The following is a 19,733-nucleotide window of genomic DNA, read 5'->3' as shown; positions in this document are numbered from 1 at the left end:
CTCCCTATCTGGCCTCTTCCACTGCTCTTTTACCAGTTTTTTAATTTTTTCATTCACTGGGAATGAGTGCCATTTCCTCTGCTCCAAACCTAATGTCCTCTTCTGACTCCGGGCTGCTGCCATACAGTGTCATCTTGCGACAGCACATGGTCACTTTGAGCACCTAGTGCCACTTTATCAAGGCACGACTGCAGGAACCTCTGGATTCTTAAACCAGCACGTTTCACCACAGGCCATACAGACCTGAGTGACGTCAGGCAGAGGATCTCGTCTGACATTGCCATGCCTGTGCCCGCCACCACAGAGGTAACACCAGCCATTGGGTGACGCTTCCAGGGCCGAGCTCCGGTACCATGGCAGGTAAGCCTCTCTTTCAGCCCCAGTTCGGCCCTGGGACATCCAAGCCACCAACTTCTGAGGTCTCCGATCAAGGACAGGAAACCGAACTGATGCGTAGGAGAAGTGTCGCCCTTTTATTTTAGTGGGTTTCCTGTCCTGTATGGGTGAACCTCTCTCTGGTGTTGCTGTCATAGGGGAAGGGAAAATACACATGTAACTATTGCTTCACAAACTGATATAGCAGGAGTTGACGATTAGAATGGTACCGTCATACAGGTCTGTCGGGTCAGCATATATTCCCTTTTTTTACAGCCACGAAAGGACACGTGGCAGAAAAGTACTTTCAAGGACATGATGTAATTTTAAATACATTTATTAACAAATGTTAACACATATTGCTAGTAAGAGCAGCTTACAAAATGGCAGAATGTGTCAAAGAACTAGACCAGCCACAATGGATAATTACAATGTGCTTAGTGGCCAAGCTTAACATCTTAGTACAGCTTAAGAAACAGAAGTGAATTCAGTTTTGTAGTAACGGTCTCAAAACATATTTTTATTTTTTTTTTGTCATTTTAGTTTTTATTTTAACTTACAACATATACAAAACCAGGCCACAATCTTAATTCTTTTTTTTTTTCTTGTTTTCACACAGTTTTGACTTTGCAATGTGCAACCATGTCAAAAGACACAGGAAAAGAAGCCCAAATAACACAAGTGTTAATCTCATGCAGCTTACCGTTATATTTGTATGTTTCTTGGAATGATATTACATCAATGTATTTACTTCTTTTTTTCATTATACACTTTCATTCATAGGTCTGGATCGATACTGCAGATATTGTAAAGTATCTTTTCTTGCTAGGATTGTACCGTAGCTCGTACAGCGGTGGAGTGGTATTTTTTTATATGGATGGATTGAGGAAGAGGTGGCGAGTGCAGAAAGGTCATGCGGATTTTATGTATCAAGCTGGATATAGAAAACACTGCAGGAGCATACGTAAAATCTGACAGACCGATGGATGCATGGAATCCCATAGCGCCCAGAATTTGGCTGTTTATTGACTTTTTTTTTTTTTTGCCTATTCATCAATATTCACAAATACTTCCACGGGTGACATTTTCTGCTGCCATTTTCTAATCACTTGAAATAAATATCAAAGATCTAAATAAAATATTTACAATTCCTCCTCGATCATCCTACCTCCGAATAGCTAGCGTGTTAGGTTTTTCTACATTCCTGCTCAGAAACTTCACAAAAAAAAAAAATCAAACCCCAAAAAACAAAACAAAAACCAGTACATGAACTTCCTTTCACACATAACAATAGGATCTGATGACGTAAAATACTACGACAGTAAAAGTGGCTAAAGATGTGGTTTTATGAGCCCAGCTCCCAACAACGTGGAAGGTTTATAGGTGAAAATCAATATTCAATTATTGATCCATGAATAATGCTCTTAAGAGGTTGTAAAAAAAACAAACCCAAAATGGATATTTTACAAGGAAAAAGGCATGCATTCAGTGTTTATGAAGGAAGCATCAATTCATAAAATTGGCTTTGTGTTCAACTTTATACATTAATAACTCCAGCATCAAGGCAATTCCTACTGGTTTCTGGGAGGTGGAAAATGCTTAACTATAGCTATAATTGGTTCAGTGTCTTTTGGCCAAACCGGTGGTAACACATACTGGTCAGTAACTGCGGAAGAGAGCACTATTTGTCTATTTTGAAGAATTTTTTCAATGCATCTAAAATGACAACTGAACATGATGCAGACAGACTTGGTCAGGAAACAAACAGCCGACTTCATGCAAAGGCATTCTGGTGGATCGTTAATTTTAGTTATACAGTCTTGGACATTCAAGGCATACCCATATGTTATACGCCATAAATGTATAATCAATGTGGATCCGAGTTCGGAACCTCACATCTATCTTAAGGTTGGAGCCATATTTCAACCGCAATAAGATTAGTGACCATGCACGGGTGGCTTTCTGCATTTGTAAAACGGCAAGTATGCTTGTTTGACAAGTTTTGGACCTTCCATACAAATGAATGTAGATAGAAACAAAAAAAAAAAAAAAACAAAACACGGCCTGTGCATGAGGCCTCATTGTTGAGATTGATGCAGATCCCAGGAGTTAGACCTGCATATACAGTATGTATGTGCATATGCCATAAACATGCAGGTGCAAAGCTGGCAGGACAGAGATACCAGTAGAGGTAGAAATGCAAGTCCTGCATGGAGGAAGGGAGTATATTAGTAAGAAGTAGATGGTAAGAGGACTTTAGAATGAGATAAAACAGAATATGTAGTCGAAACGCAAAAGGTCTGCGACACAAAATAACAGGAGATTTTCAATAAAACTATATGTACCCCCCGTCACGACCTATGATGTACTGGTACGTCATAGGTTGTGTACTTCCATTTGATAGAAGCTTGCATCTTTCTCCACACATGTTGGCTAATCTGATCAGCAGACATGTGCCTCTAACAGTGGCGGGCAGATCGGAGATCCATCCACTGCTGTTAACTTGCTAAATCTCGCAGTCAATCTCCGACAGCAGGATTTAACGCATGCTGGCAGGGAGTTCGCCAATCCCCGCTCCCATCGGCGACCTCGTGACGTGATTGCGGGGCATCAATGAGTAGTCATGACAGCCGGGGGGGTCAGCTCTTGACCCCTGTCACTATCATGACAAATTTCCTGTGCACGGTGGCTGTGAGCGGGCATTCACACGAAGTCAGCATTTCTGACGGTGCTGATGCTCTGTACAGCACAAGAAATTGGAAGATCGTAACCTCAAGTCCGCTAAGTAAAAACAATGAAAAGTGTAAAAAAATTTTGAACAATATGAAACACAACCCTGACAGAAAAAAAAAATAAATTGCCCATTTGCCCCATTTAAGATAAAACAAAGTTATGGTTCTTGTAAGAAGAAGGAAAAAACGAAAATGAAAAACTGTAAATTGCCAGGTGGTGAAGGGGTTAAACTTGGTTCCTTTACCATTTTAGATGCATTTATACAATAGGAAAAGGTCCTTAAATTAAGTGCAAACTATAAACTAATTTATTAGTTTTGCCCCTCAAAAATGTGTAGGGTTTGATATACAATTTACACTATAATTTTGCAGCACAATCTTCTGGTATATTAACATTACACATTCCCCCTCGCTCATCCTGATTGTATTAGCTTACATGGCAGTGGTGCAATTGCATTGTGCATGCGGAGTGTGACGTGTTGCAAAAAAAAATAACCTGCAACACTAGAAACCGGATACCTAAAACTAAGTATATGATGTCTACAGTAAACCCTACCTCCTACTTGTGAAGTATAGTCACTTTATCAATCAAGGCTTTCTCAGAGCAGGACGACCCTCATATACGCCCCCGGTGACAACTGTATATGGCTAGCAGTAGTGTGAACAGGTGAATTATTTCTAAAAGGTACGATAACGGCACAGATGAAGTCTTAATAAACCCTGTAAGAAGTTGTCCAAGGTTAATTCTTGGTCTGAATTGTCTCTTTAAAGTGTGCCTCCATAGGACTAAGAACTGTGCAAATCGTAAAGTAACGCCTATGATCTACGATAAGATTACCTGTATTTAAATCTATGCAATCAAAGTTAATATATTTAATTTCTTTATAAAAGTTATATATTGAAAATAAGTAATGAACAAACATGGGATATATTTTTACAAATAAAATATGCAAGAAAAACAAAAAAATTCTTGCCTTGTGAACCCTGTTCCCCCTTCCAAAAAAAAAAAAAGTCTTAAAACCCCCTGGTACAGAATAAGTAAATATTATAATGTCTTTCCAAGTAGAAGGAACGTAATGACAAGCTCGGCAGGTTTCCGATGGGAGGATTTGCTTAAAAAAAGGTAATCTCCCCCTTTCTATACATTCACAGACCTATCAGAAATGAGTGGCACCGCACATTTGGCTCCCTCCATATCGATCAGCTACATTTCTGGTCTGCGGTTATTCAATGAGACCAAAATATGGGGCTTTTATAACCTTCCTCTTTTAAAGGGGGAGGATTAAGACCTGCCGCTTGGCTAACGTATGTTTTAAAACGAAAAACACATTTTAAAATGTTAAAACATTATAAAAACACAAAATGCCTGGAACCTGAAATGCAAAACTGACTAGCAAAAAACGACGGCGTCATTGTGAATGTAAAATGCGCTTCCGACTTCTCATGTGTTAGTAAAGGAAGGAATGGCGTCTAACCTGGGCTGTTTCCAGAACAAAAAAAAAAAAAAACACCCTACAGGACCCCCAGCAAACAGGTTAGAGACTGGATATAAAGCACAGGGAGAAGTGGGCAGATATTTCTGAGTGAAGACACGGTTTTCAGTACTGGAATCGTGTAAATCAGCAGATCGTCCAGTACTGAGCAAACTAGGAGCTGCTTCGGAAACGGTATGCAGATAGTAAGCAAATACGGCATCTTGGAAATTAAAAATAAAAACACAGAGTTTGAGGATAGAGATCAAGGAAATGATACAAGAAGGAGGGAGCGATTCATCTTTTCCTGCGGCAGGTTCTCTTGTGTTCAGCGTGCCAGTGTTCTTGCTGGCATTTAATGGAGCAGTACGAGGTGTTCCAGCAGCAGTGGTACATTGCCTCCTCTTCACAGTTGTAGCACTATGTTGGGAAGAAAAACAAAGCAATCACATTATTACCATTAATATAATGAGCTAAAAATAATACAGGGACCAAATGGAGTAAAAGTTATTTTGATGGTAAAATCGGACTGGATGTAAAAGTATATAATAATATTATTAATAATATACATTAGGCTCACAATCTACATTCCCTATCGGTATGTCTTTGGAGCGTGAAGGAAACCGGAGAACCCGGAGGAAACCCACGCAAACACAGGGAGAATATACAAATTCCTTACAGATGTTGTCCCTGATGGGATTTGAACCCAGGACCCCAGCGCTGCAAAGCAACAGTGCAAACTATCAACAGCTTTATTAGTTTTGCCCCTCAAAAATGTGTAGGGTTTGATATACAATTTACACTATGTAATTTTGCAGCAAAATCTTCTGGTATATTAACATTACACATTCCCCCTCGCTCATCCTGACTGTATTAGCATACATGGCAGTGGTGCAATTGCATTGTGCATGCGGAGTGTGACGTGTTGCAAAAAAAATTAACCTGCAACACTAGAAACCGGATACCTAAAACTAAGTAAATGATGTCTATAGTAAACCACTGTGCCACCGTGCTGCCAGAGGCTCACTTTATACATATTAATAGTCAAAGGGGTTGGACATTACTTTTTTTTATTGATGGCCTACCTTTGGTAGAGGTCATCAATATCTGATTGGTGGGGGTGCGACACTCTGCACACACCGATCAGCTATTACTGGCCGGAAGTGCCTGAACTTGGCCGGAACACAACGTCTCGGTCACTTTTAAAATGGTCGTGGTAGGGTATTACAGATTCATATGAATAGGAGATTGATCTGTAGTGCCAGTCTGTGATCACTATAGAAATTGAAAAGCTACTGTGTTTTGGCAGCATCCGAAACGTCCAGCCACATCACAAATACCATAAAGCAGATACCAATGGCCCATCTTGAAAAAATGGCCTATCAATAAAAAAGTAGTGGCCAACTTCTTCAAATTTTAATTTTTTAGAAAATTTGATGCATTGTGATGGGTACTAAACCTACTTGGGTTGTATCCTGTCTGGTCCATGCAACGTAGAGCTCATATCCTTGGACACAGTGTATGAAGAAACATGGCTGCTTCTCTGACAGCAGCATGAAAAACATAATGAACACAATGAGCCTTAAAGGGTAAGTAAACTTTGAAAAACTGTTTAAAAAGTTATAGCCCCCTTTAATCACCTTTGATAGGTGGGTCCCCACATTGTTCGTCCAAACCAAAGAGCAGAAGCACTTGAGTGCTAGAAGAGCAGTGAAGACCCTGAACAGAAAGCCGGTGTGTCTACTACACCATGCTGCTTATGTGCGTCTTGCTTTCATTAACGATTAGTGGGTGGTCCCCCAATCAACAGTACTAATGTGAGGTTAAAACATACTAAAAATTATTTTTAAAATAGTTGAAGTTTAAAAAAAATACTCTGTTATATTTTCATAATGTTACCTGGAGCAGGGCCGAGAGAGACGGTGCAGAATACAGGTAGTGATGGACTCTGGTCCATCGGCCAGTCTGTGATCTGTGACCGCTGGATGGGAGCTCTGCGACTCTCCTCTCCTCGCGGCTCTTCTTTTGATTACCCAGGCTGGAGTGATGTGATCATTGTGACAAGACGTCGCCCCAACCCAGCTAAACAAAATAAGAGCTGGAAATACCGGGAAGTAAAGAAACTCACAGAGCTCCCGTCCAGTGGTCTCAGATACAGTTTAGACATCGAACTCATGTAAATTGAACCTAAGCTGATTTCGATTTTTGCAGGAGTGTCTAATTGATATGTTTAAAAGTATAAAGGGTGTATCTGTGACCGTCCTTCTCACTAACATACTCTGTCTGCAGCCCTGGGCTGATCTCAACGAAGCCTGGCCTCTTACCCACTGCTTCTTCTTGGTCTGCGATATCAGCTGCTTGTGTTGTGCCGCCAGCTTTTTAATTTCCTCAACAAACTCTTCCTTGCACTTTTCTTTCACTTGTTTACACTTTCTGTCCATCTCGCCTTGTATATTGGCCACAGCTTTGCTCACTGCTTGCCTCTTCTCCTCCTCCATCTCGCCCCGCAGCTGTACGGAGAAATAAAGACTCTCAACCATCTCAAGACGCTTTTTTCAAAATACATATTACAAAAACAAACGCAAAAGAAGTGAAAATGCTGCCCAAATTCTTAAGATGGCCTTACTGTAAGACCAACTCAAAAAGCATAAATATTAGATATACACACATGTATGTGTGTATGTATATGGTTTATTGGGTTTTGTTTTTATGCAGTTTACTGTCCAGTAAAAATGAGCCAACATCATGATTCTCCAGGTCAGTATGATTACAGTGATGCTAAACTTGTCCAGTTTTCTTTATTTTATTGGTTAAAATAAATATTTCCAAAATGTATAACCGTAATAAAAGAAATTAAAATTTTTTTGCATCTACCGACTTTTTATGTGGTCTGAAACTTTATTTCCCATCCACAGGCCTGTAAGAGGGCGTGTTTTTTGTGCACTGAACTTACATTTTTCATTGATACCAATTTGGGGCACATTAACATTTTTATCGCTTTTCATAGTATTATTATTTATTTATTATTTTTTTTTTGTGTGTTCATAACACCAAAAAAATGCAATTCTGGCATTTGGATTTTTTTCAGCATTACAGGGGGTTTAAATAAGTATTTGATACAGGGAAAATTTTGCAAGTTTTCCCACCTACAAAGAATGGAGAGGTCAGTAATTCTTATTGTAGGTACACTTCAACTGTGACAGACAGAATTCCCCCCAAAAAATCCAGAAAATCACATTGTAGGATTTTTAAATAATTAATTTGCATTTTATTACTGGAGTATTTGACCACCTACCAACCAGCAAGATTTCTGGCTCTCACAGACCTGTTATTTTTTTTCTTTAAGAAGCTCCTACTCTGCACTCATTACCTGTAGTAATTGCACTGGTTTAACTCGGTACCTATATAACAGACACCTGCCCACACGATCAATCACACTCCAACCTCCAAGGTCCTCCTGCTCACAGCAGCACATGTCCAGGCCCGTTTGTAGATCGCCATTGACCATCTGGATGATCCAGAGGACGCATGGGAGAAAGTCAGATGAGACCAAAACAGAACTTTCTGGTATCAACTCCACTCGCCTTGTTTGGAAGAAGGATGAGTACAACCTCAAGAACACCGTCCCAACCGAGAAGCATGGGGGTGGAAATATCATACTTTGGAGGTGCTTTTCTGCAAAGAGGACAGGACGACTGTACCGTATTGAAGGGAGGATGGATGGGGTCATTTATCGCGAGATTTTGGTCAACAAATCCTTCCCTCAGTAAGAACATTGAAGATGGGTTGTGGTTGGGTCTTCCAGCATGACAATGACTCGAAACACACAACCAGGGCAACTAAGGAGTGACTCCGTAAGAAGCATTTCAAGTTCCTGGAGTTGCCTAGCCAGTCTCCAGACCTGAATCCAATAGAAAAACTTTGGACAGAGCTGAAACTCAATGTTGCCCAGTGACAGACCCAAAACCTGAAAGATCTGCAGAAGATATGTATGGAGAAGTGGGCCAAAATCACTGCTGCAGTGTGCGCAAACTTGGTCAAGAACTACAGGAAATGTCTGATCTCTATAATTGAAAACAAAGGTTTCTGTATAAAATATTAAGTTTTCTTTTTCATTGTATCAAATACTTATTCTCCCCAATGTATGATTTTAATATTTGTATGTTGCTATAGACTTTTTTGCAACACTATTATTCTACATATATTGATTTTACTTCTTTATTTTTAATGAGGTCATTTGAATTATTTTTTTTTTTAATAATTATTTTCTTTGAAACTGTTATTTTTTGCTTTATGTCTTAGTCCCCTTGGTGTACATGAACTCATACAAGCTCTAATACAATATCATAGTATTATAACCTACACACATCAAATCAGGTCCACAAGGAATTATTCCGTAGAAAATGTATTAAATATTGTGCAAACATATAGGAAATTATGGTTCTATGGAGCTCAGCCGGTGGCAGAGCTTCAGAGGAGGACCAAATAGTAGTCACTGGTGCAAGCGATGGTAACCCATCTGTGCCTCATGATCCCGTCACAGGTCATTAAGGAGTTAAGGCTTATATACAAAACAACAAGAAAAGATTAATTGTGGCTCTCTTGGAAGAAACGCAGGGACCTTCTGACGGGTAAGGGTGCTTTCACACATCCGGATTTTTGCTCTGCGGCACAATACGGCGTTTTGCAGAAAAACCGCCACCGGCTTTTGTAACGCCGGTGGCGTTTTTTTTTGCATAGACTTACATTAGTGCCGTATTGTGCCGCAGGGGCTTGCGTTTGGTCCGGTTTTGGCCGCATGCGGCAGATTTAGCCGATGCGGCGGCCGGATCGAACGTCCCCTGCAACGTTTTTTGCTCCGGCAAAAAACACCGCATCGCGCCGCATCCGGCCGCTGCGGCGCATTTTTCAATGCATACCTATGGAGGCCGGATGCGGCGCGATGTGGAAAAAACCGCATCCGGTCGGCGTATACGGTTTTTTCCACTGCGCATGCTCAGTAGCATGCCGCAACCGGAAAAAACCGGGCGGGCCGCATGTAAAAACTTATGCAAAGGATGCGGTGTTTTCGCCGCATCCGTTGCATAGTTTTCACAGCCGGATTGAGCCGCAGGGCTCAAACCGGATGTGTGAAAGTAGCCTTAGCGGACAATATTCTCAGTGCAGGACCTGAGTATTATCTGATTCTAACCTTTTCCACGGCTTCTCGCACAGCTCGCTCACTTTCCCTCTTGTTGTCAGTGTTCATTCTTTCTTTGAAGTCACTGAAGAGCTTACTGTACTTGTCGTGACACATATTCTGGCACCCGGCATCACCGTTGGTTTGTGTGCTGCGGTGCGACATTCTTGGAGACGAGGCACTTTGCTTCTTTGTCTGTGTGCAGACGGACACCTTCTCTACTGGCGGTGGCAGGGGAGGGATTTCTTGGCTTGAGCTTACGGCTTCCGTCTCAGGTTCTGGCTCCGGATCCTACAAATTGGACAGATTGAATAACATTTTAGTGGTGTACATGTTTGCCGCAGACAACAGAATAACATATTTACTGGATTCTGGATTGGCTTCGAATTAATAGGGTTGGAATCGATGGGGCAAAGGTTGGGAATCTGTACTACCCAATCCATCACAGACCATCTCGGGACTCACCAGTTTTTACATAGTAGTAATTAGGATCACGTAATGCCACATGACTACAATTGCACCAAGCTCTTCTCATAAAATAGACTGATGATAATCTTTATTCTCGCATTCGGTATAAATCTCCCGCACAGCAGTCCTCTATCATGACATATCCCATCATGCCTGACAGAAGACTTCCAGCTCGCCTCCAGGAGTCTCATACTTTTACATTTCCGCCGCCATCATTGACACTAGCCATCCTTCTTCATCTCATTTTCCCTAGCTCCATATTTTCTTCATTTTTTCCAACTACTTCCCAGTTTCAAACAATATTTTTTTGCCTGTAACTCCAAGATACCAGTGCAATCTTTTTTTTTTTTTTTTTTTAACAATAGTATAATGTTAAAGAATATGTCATTATCTGTATATGTCCAGATACACAAAGCTGTTGAGTGTATGGAGTGTGTGGGAAGAGTTGATAGAAGGGACCAGGTTCTGACGGAAGCGGAAAGTTCTCATGGAAGGGAGAACAGTTATATTAGTGAGGTGTTGGGATAGGCTTGCTAAAAGATATGTTTATAGAGCATACTTAAGACAGTGGATACAGAAAATTACCAGACTGTCTGGGGTAGTGCATTCCAGATTGCTGGAGCAGCAGAAGAGAAGTATAGGAGGTGGGTCTGGAAGGTTCGGATTATAAGAGATTGGTCTGAGATCATTAGCAAAGTGGAGAGCATGAGTCGGGTGTTAGACAAGAGATAAGGGAGGAGAGTGAGGTTGGTGCAGGATATGGTAGTGGAGAGCTTGGTAGCTTAGACTTTAGATTGTATTCCATAGTGGAAAACCAATGCAATGACAGAAATATGAGTCCGGCTGCTCCTATCAGGGTAGATTGGAGAAAGGAGACTAAAGTGAGAGGAAAACTAATTAGTATTGAGTTTCAGTAGTGCATTTTACATGGACGAGTGCAATCCAATAAAACATCGGATTGCACTCGCTTATGAGGCAGTGTCCATCTGCAATTCTTTTATCATGCCATATGTGCATGAAAAAGAATAGCAGCATGCTGTGTTTGGCAGCGAGTCTTGCATCACATGTACCCATACATGTCTATGAGTGCGTGTGAAACATTGCACTGTACTCGGATGCGAGACAGGCAATGGAGAAGATGAAGAGATTACTCTCTGCCTCTTCTCCGCAGCTGTGATCTGATCGCAAAAGCGGATCACAGTCATATGACACTTGGCTCACACTTGCAGCAGAGCCTGAGCTGAGGGTCACTAGCATATCGCATCGGATGCTCTTGCATCGGAAGCAATACACAAGCAGAGCAAAGGCCTAATAGTTCCAGTTTTTGTGGTTTTGATGGAAAAGGGTGGATTTATGAAAATTTCTGACGTGCAGGTGACAAACACGTGATTTCATATAGCGATTCAAAGATTTGAGTCAAATATAATATGAAGACAAGAGGCATAATTTTTTAGTGTGTAAGCTCATGAACTCAGGATCTGTAGGACAAATGTGATGGATATTATGTTACATGTGATTTTTCGTCTTCATATGCGCTGGGAAAGAAATTACTTGCTAAGTGAAAATCCCATCCACAAAATGGTATGGATTTTTGGCATGGAATCCATGACACTGCAGCACTTCTTGTGCAATCTGTTTATTTGGAAAAGGGATATTACAGTTTCCGCAAATTATCGAATAACATTTTTCATATCAATTCCTATAACTGCTCAGCTATAGCAATTATTGGCAGTTTCACTCCTGAGCTGCATCTGAGCATAAGGGTATGTTCACACGCGGCATTTTTTTTTACCACAAAGATGCAGCGTTTCCCCCCCCCCCCCAAAAAAAACCGCACCAAAACATGCACCACGGCAAAAACACATACAAAAATGCAATGCGTTGTTTAAGTCAAATCGATTGACTAGAAGGCTAAGTTCACACAGGGCATCTTTGAGCGCTTTTGAGGTCACAAAGATGCACCAAAATGCATGCATTTCCTTCTCCCAGCAAAGTCTGAGATTTCGATTGTGATGTCCATACAGTGCATTTTTTGTTGACTGCGTTTTTCAAGATGCAGCATGTCAATTCTTTTTAATAATATTAATAATAATAATAATCTTTATTTCTATAGCGCCAACATATTCCGCAGCGCTTTACAATTCAGGAGGCTCATATGCATATCATATACATAAACATAACAAGTAACAATTATAGAAGATACAATATTTAAAGGGAAAAAAGACAACCCTGCTCGTGACAGCTTACAATCTACAATGAGATGGGGGGAGGGGCAAGGTACAAGTGCTTATTTACAATAACAATCCAGCCATCTCAAGGAAATGGGGGATAGATGATGGCTTCCTGGACCAATTGGCCAGAGCCTTGAGATGCATTTGGGTGCCATGGAGTTTGACGTGGGGTTATGTTCTGAGACGTTGTAGAGGGATTAGGTGAAATTAGTTTGGCTAGGGAGTGTGATAGGCCGCCCTAAAAAGATGCGTTTTTAGGGAGAGTCTGAAGCTGAGTAAGTTGTGATTTGTCCTAACTTCTTGGGGTAGAGCGTTCCAGAGGTTTGGTGCAGCTCGGAAGAAGTCTTGGATTCGGGAGTGGGAGGTTCGAATTAGTGTGGATGTTAGTCGAAAGTCATTTGCAGAGCGTAGAGAACGGGTGAGATGATAGACAGAGAGGAGGGTGGAGATGTAGGGGGGTGCTGCACTGTGGAGAGCTTTGTGGGTGAGAACAAGCAGTTTGAATTGGATCCTGTGATATATGGGCAGCCAGTGCAATGACTGGCACAGAGCAGAACAAAAAGGACCTAGCGTCACCTACACAGGTGCTCAGGAAAAAAAATTACTTGGTAGAGGTAAAAGTAGCCCTGGCACACCGTTTATTTCCCAATTGTAATAACGAAGAAGATGAAAGTCTCTTTTGAATTTTTATTGAAAAAGACGATACAGTTGCAGAAAGTCCGCCTATGACAACGTTTCGGCCATCATTTCGGCCTTCATCTGGTCGGACAGACTGGTCAAGTAGTGATTCTCAGAAGAGCGCAGAAAAATTACAGTACTGGTAAGGATGGTATGTAATATGAACACGTTATTCGTCTATTTGTGGATAGATTTGCAAAATCCTGGGATAATGGCAAGGTCCCGTCAATATTTCAGGTTACACTTATAGGTATACTCTGTGAGACAGAGGTGATACTTGGCTCTATGAGAGCGTCAAACGACTCTGTACATAAGTGGCAGAATGTACACACAATCTTTAGGCAGGGCTGCTGCGTGGCTGATTGCTATCTTGATTCATTTCTTATCTAGTAGAGACGAAGGGTAGTGGTGCCACAAGTTACATGTTACATGAGATCCGGGGTTCTATGTCTAAGACTTAGTTCATATGCACAAGGCAGAAACAATGAATGATTGGAGTCTACAAGTGCCTGGGAGCAGGGGCCCTATGCCTCAAAAATCCGGTTTGTTTAGTTACCAGTGGGGCTTAGAGATACAGCGGTGAGGCAGGAAAGGAGATCAGTATGTGTGGAGACCGCTTGCGTGCCCTGTGCGTCCGGTGAGGTCCCAGGATTTTGCAAATCTATCCACAAATAGACGAATAACGTGTTCATATTACATACCATCCTTACCAGTACTGTAATTTTTCTGCGCTCTTCTGAGAATCACTACTTGACCAGTCTGTCCGACCAGATGAAGGCCGAAATGATGGCCGAAACGTTGTCATAGGCGGACTTTCTGCAACTGTATCGTCTTTTTCAATAAAAATTCAAAAGAGACTTTCATCTTCTTCGTTATTACAATTGGGAAATAAACGGTGTGCCAGGGCTACTTTACCTCTGGCACAGAGCAGAGGCATCAGAGTAGCGGTTAGCCAGATAGGTGACCCTGGCTGCTGCATTAAGGATGGACTGTAGAGGAGAGAGTCTAGTTAGGGGTAGACCAATTAATAGATAGTTACAGTAGTCAAGGCGAGAGTGGATCAGGGCCACGGTGAGGGTTTTTGTCGTTTCCATTGTGAGAAAGGGGCGGATTCTAGAGATGTTCTTGAGGTGCAAGCGGCAGGAGCGGGCAAGAGATTGTATGTGGGAGGTGAAGGAGAGATCAGTGTCAAGTATAACCCCCAGGCAGCGGGCTTGCTGCCTAGGACTTATCGTTGTGCCACACACAGAGAGGGAGATGTCAGGTTTAGGAAGGTTGGGAGATGGAGGGAAAAGCAGAAGTTCAGTTTTGGAAAGGTTAAGTTTCAGATAGAGAGCAGACATGACGTTGCAAACTGCAGTCAGGCAGTCACTTGTGTTCATTAGTACAGCGGGGGTGAGCTCAGGGGATGAGGTGTATAGCTGGGTGTCATCAGCATAAAGATGGTACTGGAAGCCAAATCTGCTGATGGTCATTCCAATTGGGGCAGTGTAGAGGGAGAAAAGAAGAGGGCCAAGGACCCCAACAGTGAGAGGAAGAGGAGAAGATGTGGAGCCAGCAAATGATACGCTGAATGAGCGGACAGAAAGATAGGAAGAGACCCAGGAAAGCACAGTGTCGTTTAGGCCGATAGAATGGAGCATAGAGAGAAGGAGATGGTGGTCAACAGTGTCGAAGGCGGCAGAAAGGTCAAGAAGAATAAGCAGAGACTGGTCACCATTACGTTTTGCTGTCAATAAGTCATTGGTCACTTTGACAAGAACAGTTTCTGTTGAGTGTAAAGGGCGGAAGCCAGACTGTAAAGGATCTAGAAGAGAGTGAGTGGAAAGGTAGTGGGTGAGACGAGCGTAGACACAGGCGCTCCAAGAGTTTAGAGATGAAGGAGAGATTGGAGAGGATGAAGGAGAGCTGGTCTGTAGTTGCTTGTTCAGGACGGATTAAGGGAAGGTTTTTTTCAATAATGGAATTTGCGTTTTTACCGTGTTTTTGAACCCTCCAGTCAATAGATTTGACTTAAAAAACGCATTGGGCAAAACGCGGTAAAATGCGATAATAATGCATCAAAAACGGGGTAAAAACGTATTGCATTTTTGATGCATTTTAAGATGCACTCAAGATGCACTGACAAAAAAGATGCCACGTGTGAACATAGCCAAAGGGCTCAAAACCACGGGAAAAACGCAAAAAGAATTGACATGCTGCATCTTGGGTGCATCTTCAAAAACGCAGCCAAAATGCATCTAACAAAGGATGCCCAGTGTGGACAACAAAATCAAAATCTCATAGACTTTGCTGAGAGAGGAAAATGCATGCATTTTGGTGCATCTTTGGAACCTCAAAAACGCAGCAAAAGATGCCCTGTGTGAACTTAGCCTAACGCTGGGTCTGTGGTTTGGCAGGTAGGTTCTACTTTGCATATTGATTATTTCCCATGGAGCAATGCCTTGAAAAATAACTCTCCATTATGGGGTGGATCTCTCAAGTAAGAGCGAGTATCCCCTGATCTGATATAGCTATACAGCAGTAACCTGTCACAGTAATGTCTTTAGTCTGTCGGCCCTTCCATTTTACCATCCGTCGGGTGTCTCACTACCAAAACTTCGAAAGCAGCGCCAATGTCTCTTCTACATCAATAGACATCATGTGGATGGTGACTCTGTTCTTACCTAATAAAATCCAGCAAATACTTAACCCTATTTATTATCATTTTCTCATCTCTTCGTCCACTTCTGTTTGGCCAACATCCGAAGACTAACCTAGCTGGAGATCTGTATTATGCCAATCTGACAAGATAATCCTTTAAGTTTTATTAATGGTGGATTACACTTTTATGCAAAATGCCGATAAAACCAAACAAAACCCCAATATACCAACAAAAAATGCTGTAAAATACTGCAAGAGTATTAATACTAAGGAGCACTTACTTCCTTCTTGGGCTCTACATTCTGGTTACGACGCCCCTTCTTGGCTCTTGGTTCCTGAGTCGCCTTCTGCTTCAAAGATTAAGGATGTAGAGTCAATGTAATCCTGCTAACATTGAACAGATCGGAAACATGCTTTTCATTCTGCAGAAATATATGGCCACAAGATAATCTTTAAATTGTGCAGAGCTTGTTCACGTTCTGTTTATAGCAAGTCTGGGTCTCAATTAGACGAGCTGTAGGAAACAATTCACAGACTTGTCTTGTTGCCCAGACAATATATCTCTTTATGTCTGCAGGAAACTAGGACACATTGTGAGGAGGTCGTGCGAGGACTGCAGGTGTACACCAGGTGATCCGTCATTACCGAGAAATAATATCGGAAATTACATTAATAAGAAACATAATCAAAGACCGTAAAATGAAGGCAGCTTAATCATAGGCGCGAACACTGTAAATTGGCTTGTCTGCGGCTTTACGTATACTAGGGTGTGCAGATTAGCTGAAATAAGGTTGTTGTTTTTTTTTTTGTTTGCTACATTCTAGATTTGTATTTCTTTAAAAAGAGAATTAGATATGTAATTTATCACGTCTATCAATGTGTTACATGTTCTACTATTTCGCTATTTTATGCTAGATCGTAATAATTCTCCATGTTATAAAACATTATCATATCTCCGTCATCTCCCCTGATCCTGAATATGAAAGGGCCTTAATACTGTGCCCCTGCCGGGAGTTTCCACTGCCCAACAATGATCCTGGACAACAAAGGGGACACAAGCCGCCCCACTGACATGAATAGGCCCGCGCTGTGGTGTCCTGCACAGAGGGTGGCTGGGGTTTCGCTCTGCAGAGAAAAACAATGAAGGGGAGCTCTGCACTAGTGTCACCGTCATTCTCAGGATCAGCGAAAGTGATGGCTAGCCAAGCAATATGACGTTACATCGTCAGATCAAAAGACCCAAGTTGGCCCTGTTCACATCCCCACTATGACCTCTGGAAGGCAAGCTGCTATGGCGGGTGACGCCCATATAACCAGAATGATGAAGGCTAGGTTCACATTTCCGTTGTTTATGATCAGTCACAATCCGCTGCTCTGATAAACAACGCAATCCGTTTGGCGGATTCCATTGTTTTCCATAGACTTGTATGTGCGACGGATTGCGACCGATGCCCTTGCGTTGCATCCGCCGCCCGTCAGTCGTGGAACGACTGACCGTCGGGCGGCAGGAACGTAGCATGTAACGATTTTTGAGCAGCGGAATCCTTATGTTTTCACTGCGCATGCTCAAATCTTTGTCTCTCAAATGAATGTCTCTCTCGGCGGCCGAACGATCAGCTGATCTCCCGGCCACCGGCTTTTGAGAGTGATCAGCTGATCGCCCAGCGGCCGGCTTCTGTGAACGATCAAGCTGATCGCTCTCAAAAGCCGGTGGCTGGGAGATCAGCTGATCGTTCTCGCTCTCTCTCGTTTTACAATGGAATCCGCTTTATCATGACAATGAATTCCAGTTCTTGTCATCCGCTGTACAATGCATCAGTCACAAGTGTCAAGCAACGCATGTGACTGATGCAAAACAACAGAAATGTGAACCTAGCCTAACAGGGGTTTAGCATTCTCATAGTTTGCCTGTCAGGCAGAGTGCTGCACTATTTGTGCTGTCAAAAGTGATGGAATCCTCAACGGAAAGTGTAAAAGTAAATGTATATACATCCATAGAAAACACACTGCCTACTAGGGAGTTATGCGCTTTACAGTAATTTGTCAAAAAACCTACTTATATTAAAGTCAATAGAGCTGGGAACGGATCTGTTATTATAGACTCCTATTATGGATAGAGAGAGACACACACACAAAGAGATGCACAAAGACAGAAAGAGACACATACACAGACAGAAAGACACATACACAGAAAAAAAGAGACACACAAAGACAGACACATACACACAAGAGACAGAAAGAGACACACAGAAATACACACAAAGACACAGAGACACACAAAAAGACACAGAAAGAGACACACACACACACACACGATGTTTGAGGTAATATATTGGCTGTTTTCACAGCTAACCTGGATATTTATCAGGTGGCCTATAGCAACCAATCACAGCTCTGCTTCTATTTTGTTAGACGTCAAGGAGCTCTGATTGGTTGCTCTAGGCAATGAAGGACATTTTTAGTATAGGACAGCTAATGGGTCAGTTAATAGGTTGTTGGTGATGACGCCTGTTTAGTTTGTGACTTTTATGTGCAAAACATTTTTTTGTTAAAGCATTTTATTTTGTTATAGTTAAGAATATAGTGGAACCTCGGTTTACGAGTAACATGGTGTGCGAGTATTTCTCTATACGAGCAAGCTTTGCTGTATGAGCAAATACTCACCGCACACACTTCCGGTTCGGTACTCTCACCGCGCTCTGACCCGCTCTTGCAGTCCTCACAAACACACACAAACATGCACAAACACACACACACACAAACACACACGTTATGCTTACCTTACCTTCCGTTCCATCGCCGGCCTCCTGGTTCTTGTTGTCCGCAGGTACAGTATGTGTATCCGGTAACCATCCAGACGATGGAAGAACTTCTGCTGTCAGCCGCTTCTCAAAGGCAGCGCGCTGACCAATCAGAGGCAAGTGGCTCTTGCCTTTTGCATCAGCACGCTGGCAGCGGAAGCTCTGGCATCGATCACGATGGTTGCCAGATACACATACTGTACCTGCGCACTATAAGAACCAGGAGGCCGGCGATGGAACGGAAGGTAAAGTGAGCATAATATGTGTGTGTTTATGCGTGTGTAGAATGGCACAATAGGGGACCAGGATGGGATATTTAACAAGTTATGGAACAAATTGTCTGAGCTTGCATTATTTCCTATGGGAAATTTTGCTTTGCTAGACGAGTAACTTGGTTTACAAGCACACTCCCAGAACGGATCGTTCTCGTAAACCAAGGTTCCACTGTAGTTACTTACTATCTCGGGCAACAACGGATAACACAGCTAGTAGATTATAAAGTATTACCCAAAGTGAAGAGCAGCAGCTAAGAAAGGGGCCAGGTCTTGTGAATCTCAATAAATACTGTTTTGAGCGATTATGGGGATACAGGATCTGGACTCCTCCAATCTGTAGGGTGTTTTATTCAAAATAAAATAGTGTATGCACCCATAAACTAATAGCAGTTTTGAAGGGAACTGGGACATCACCAGAAAGAGGAGGCGGCTAGCTTAGCTGTTGATATGAGCCCGTCAGTGAGCCCCGTCACACGTAGCAGAATGGTTGATGTCTTGACACGTGAAAGGCATTTCTGTGTGGCGCACAAAAAAGATGGAACAGATATACAACAATGTTAGGAAAAAGGTTAAAGGTAAGGTTTTTGAAGTGGACAATCCCTTTAAAGTAAGCTAACTCTACCCTTACTGGAGGAGGGTAGACCATTTCTATAAATAGGGTCATCTTCTCCAAGAAACAATCGATAACTAATAAAATCCCTAAAAACATGATTTGATTCCCAATGTGACCTCAAATACAATTTTTTTTATGCCAATTAATCTGCACTGCTCAACTCTGTAACTGGGTTTAGTTTTTAAGGTTGAAGGTAGACTTAAGGGGAACCTGTCAGGTCCCAGAGTACACCCAGAACCACTAAATGTTTTGTGCACTTATCTCTA

The 19,733-nt window shown here is 42.0% G+C and overlaps 1 protein-coding gene across 2 annotated transcripts in view; it reads right to left on the bottom strand.

The window, feature by feature from the left end:
* Positions 1 to 696: 696 nt before the first annotated feature.
* ZMYND11 (zinc finger MYND-type containing 11) overlaps positions 697 to 19,733 on the bottom strand; it is a 127,378-nt gene continuing 108,341 nt past the window's right edge. For both annotated transcript variants that reach the window (XM_075315459.1, XM_075315458.1), the window contains exons 13-16: positions 16,060 to 16,125; positions 9,771 to 10,049; positions 6,904 to 7,089; positions 697 to 4,999 (exon numbers count right to left, since the gene is read on the bottom strand). In XM_075315459.1, the coding sequence (XP_075171574.1) occupies positions 4,877 to 4,999; positions 6,904 to 7,089; positions 9,771 to 10,049; positions 16,060 to 16,125 (654 nt within the window). In that variant the 3' untranslated portion in view covers positions 697 to 4,876. The remainder of the gene's footprint in view (positions 5,000 to 6,903; positions 7,090 to 9,770; positions 10,050 to 16,059; positions 16,126 to 19,733) is intronic.

This window comes from Anomaloglossus baeobatrachus, chromosome 6 (assembly GCF_048569485.1).
Source record: "Anomaloglossus baeobatrachus isolate aAnoBae1 chromosome 6, aAnoBae1.hap1, whole genome shotgun sequence".
NCBI lineage: Eukaryota > Metazoa > Chordata > Amphibia > Anura > Aromobatidae > Anomaloglossus > Anomaloglossus baeobatrachus.
This window is presented reverse-complemented; position numbering and strand designations above follow the sequence as displayed.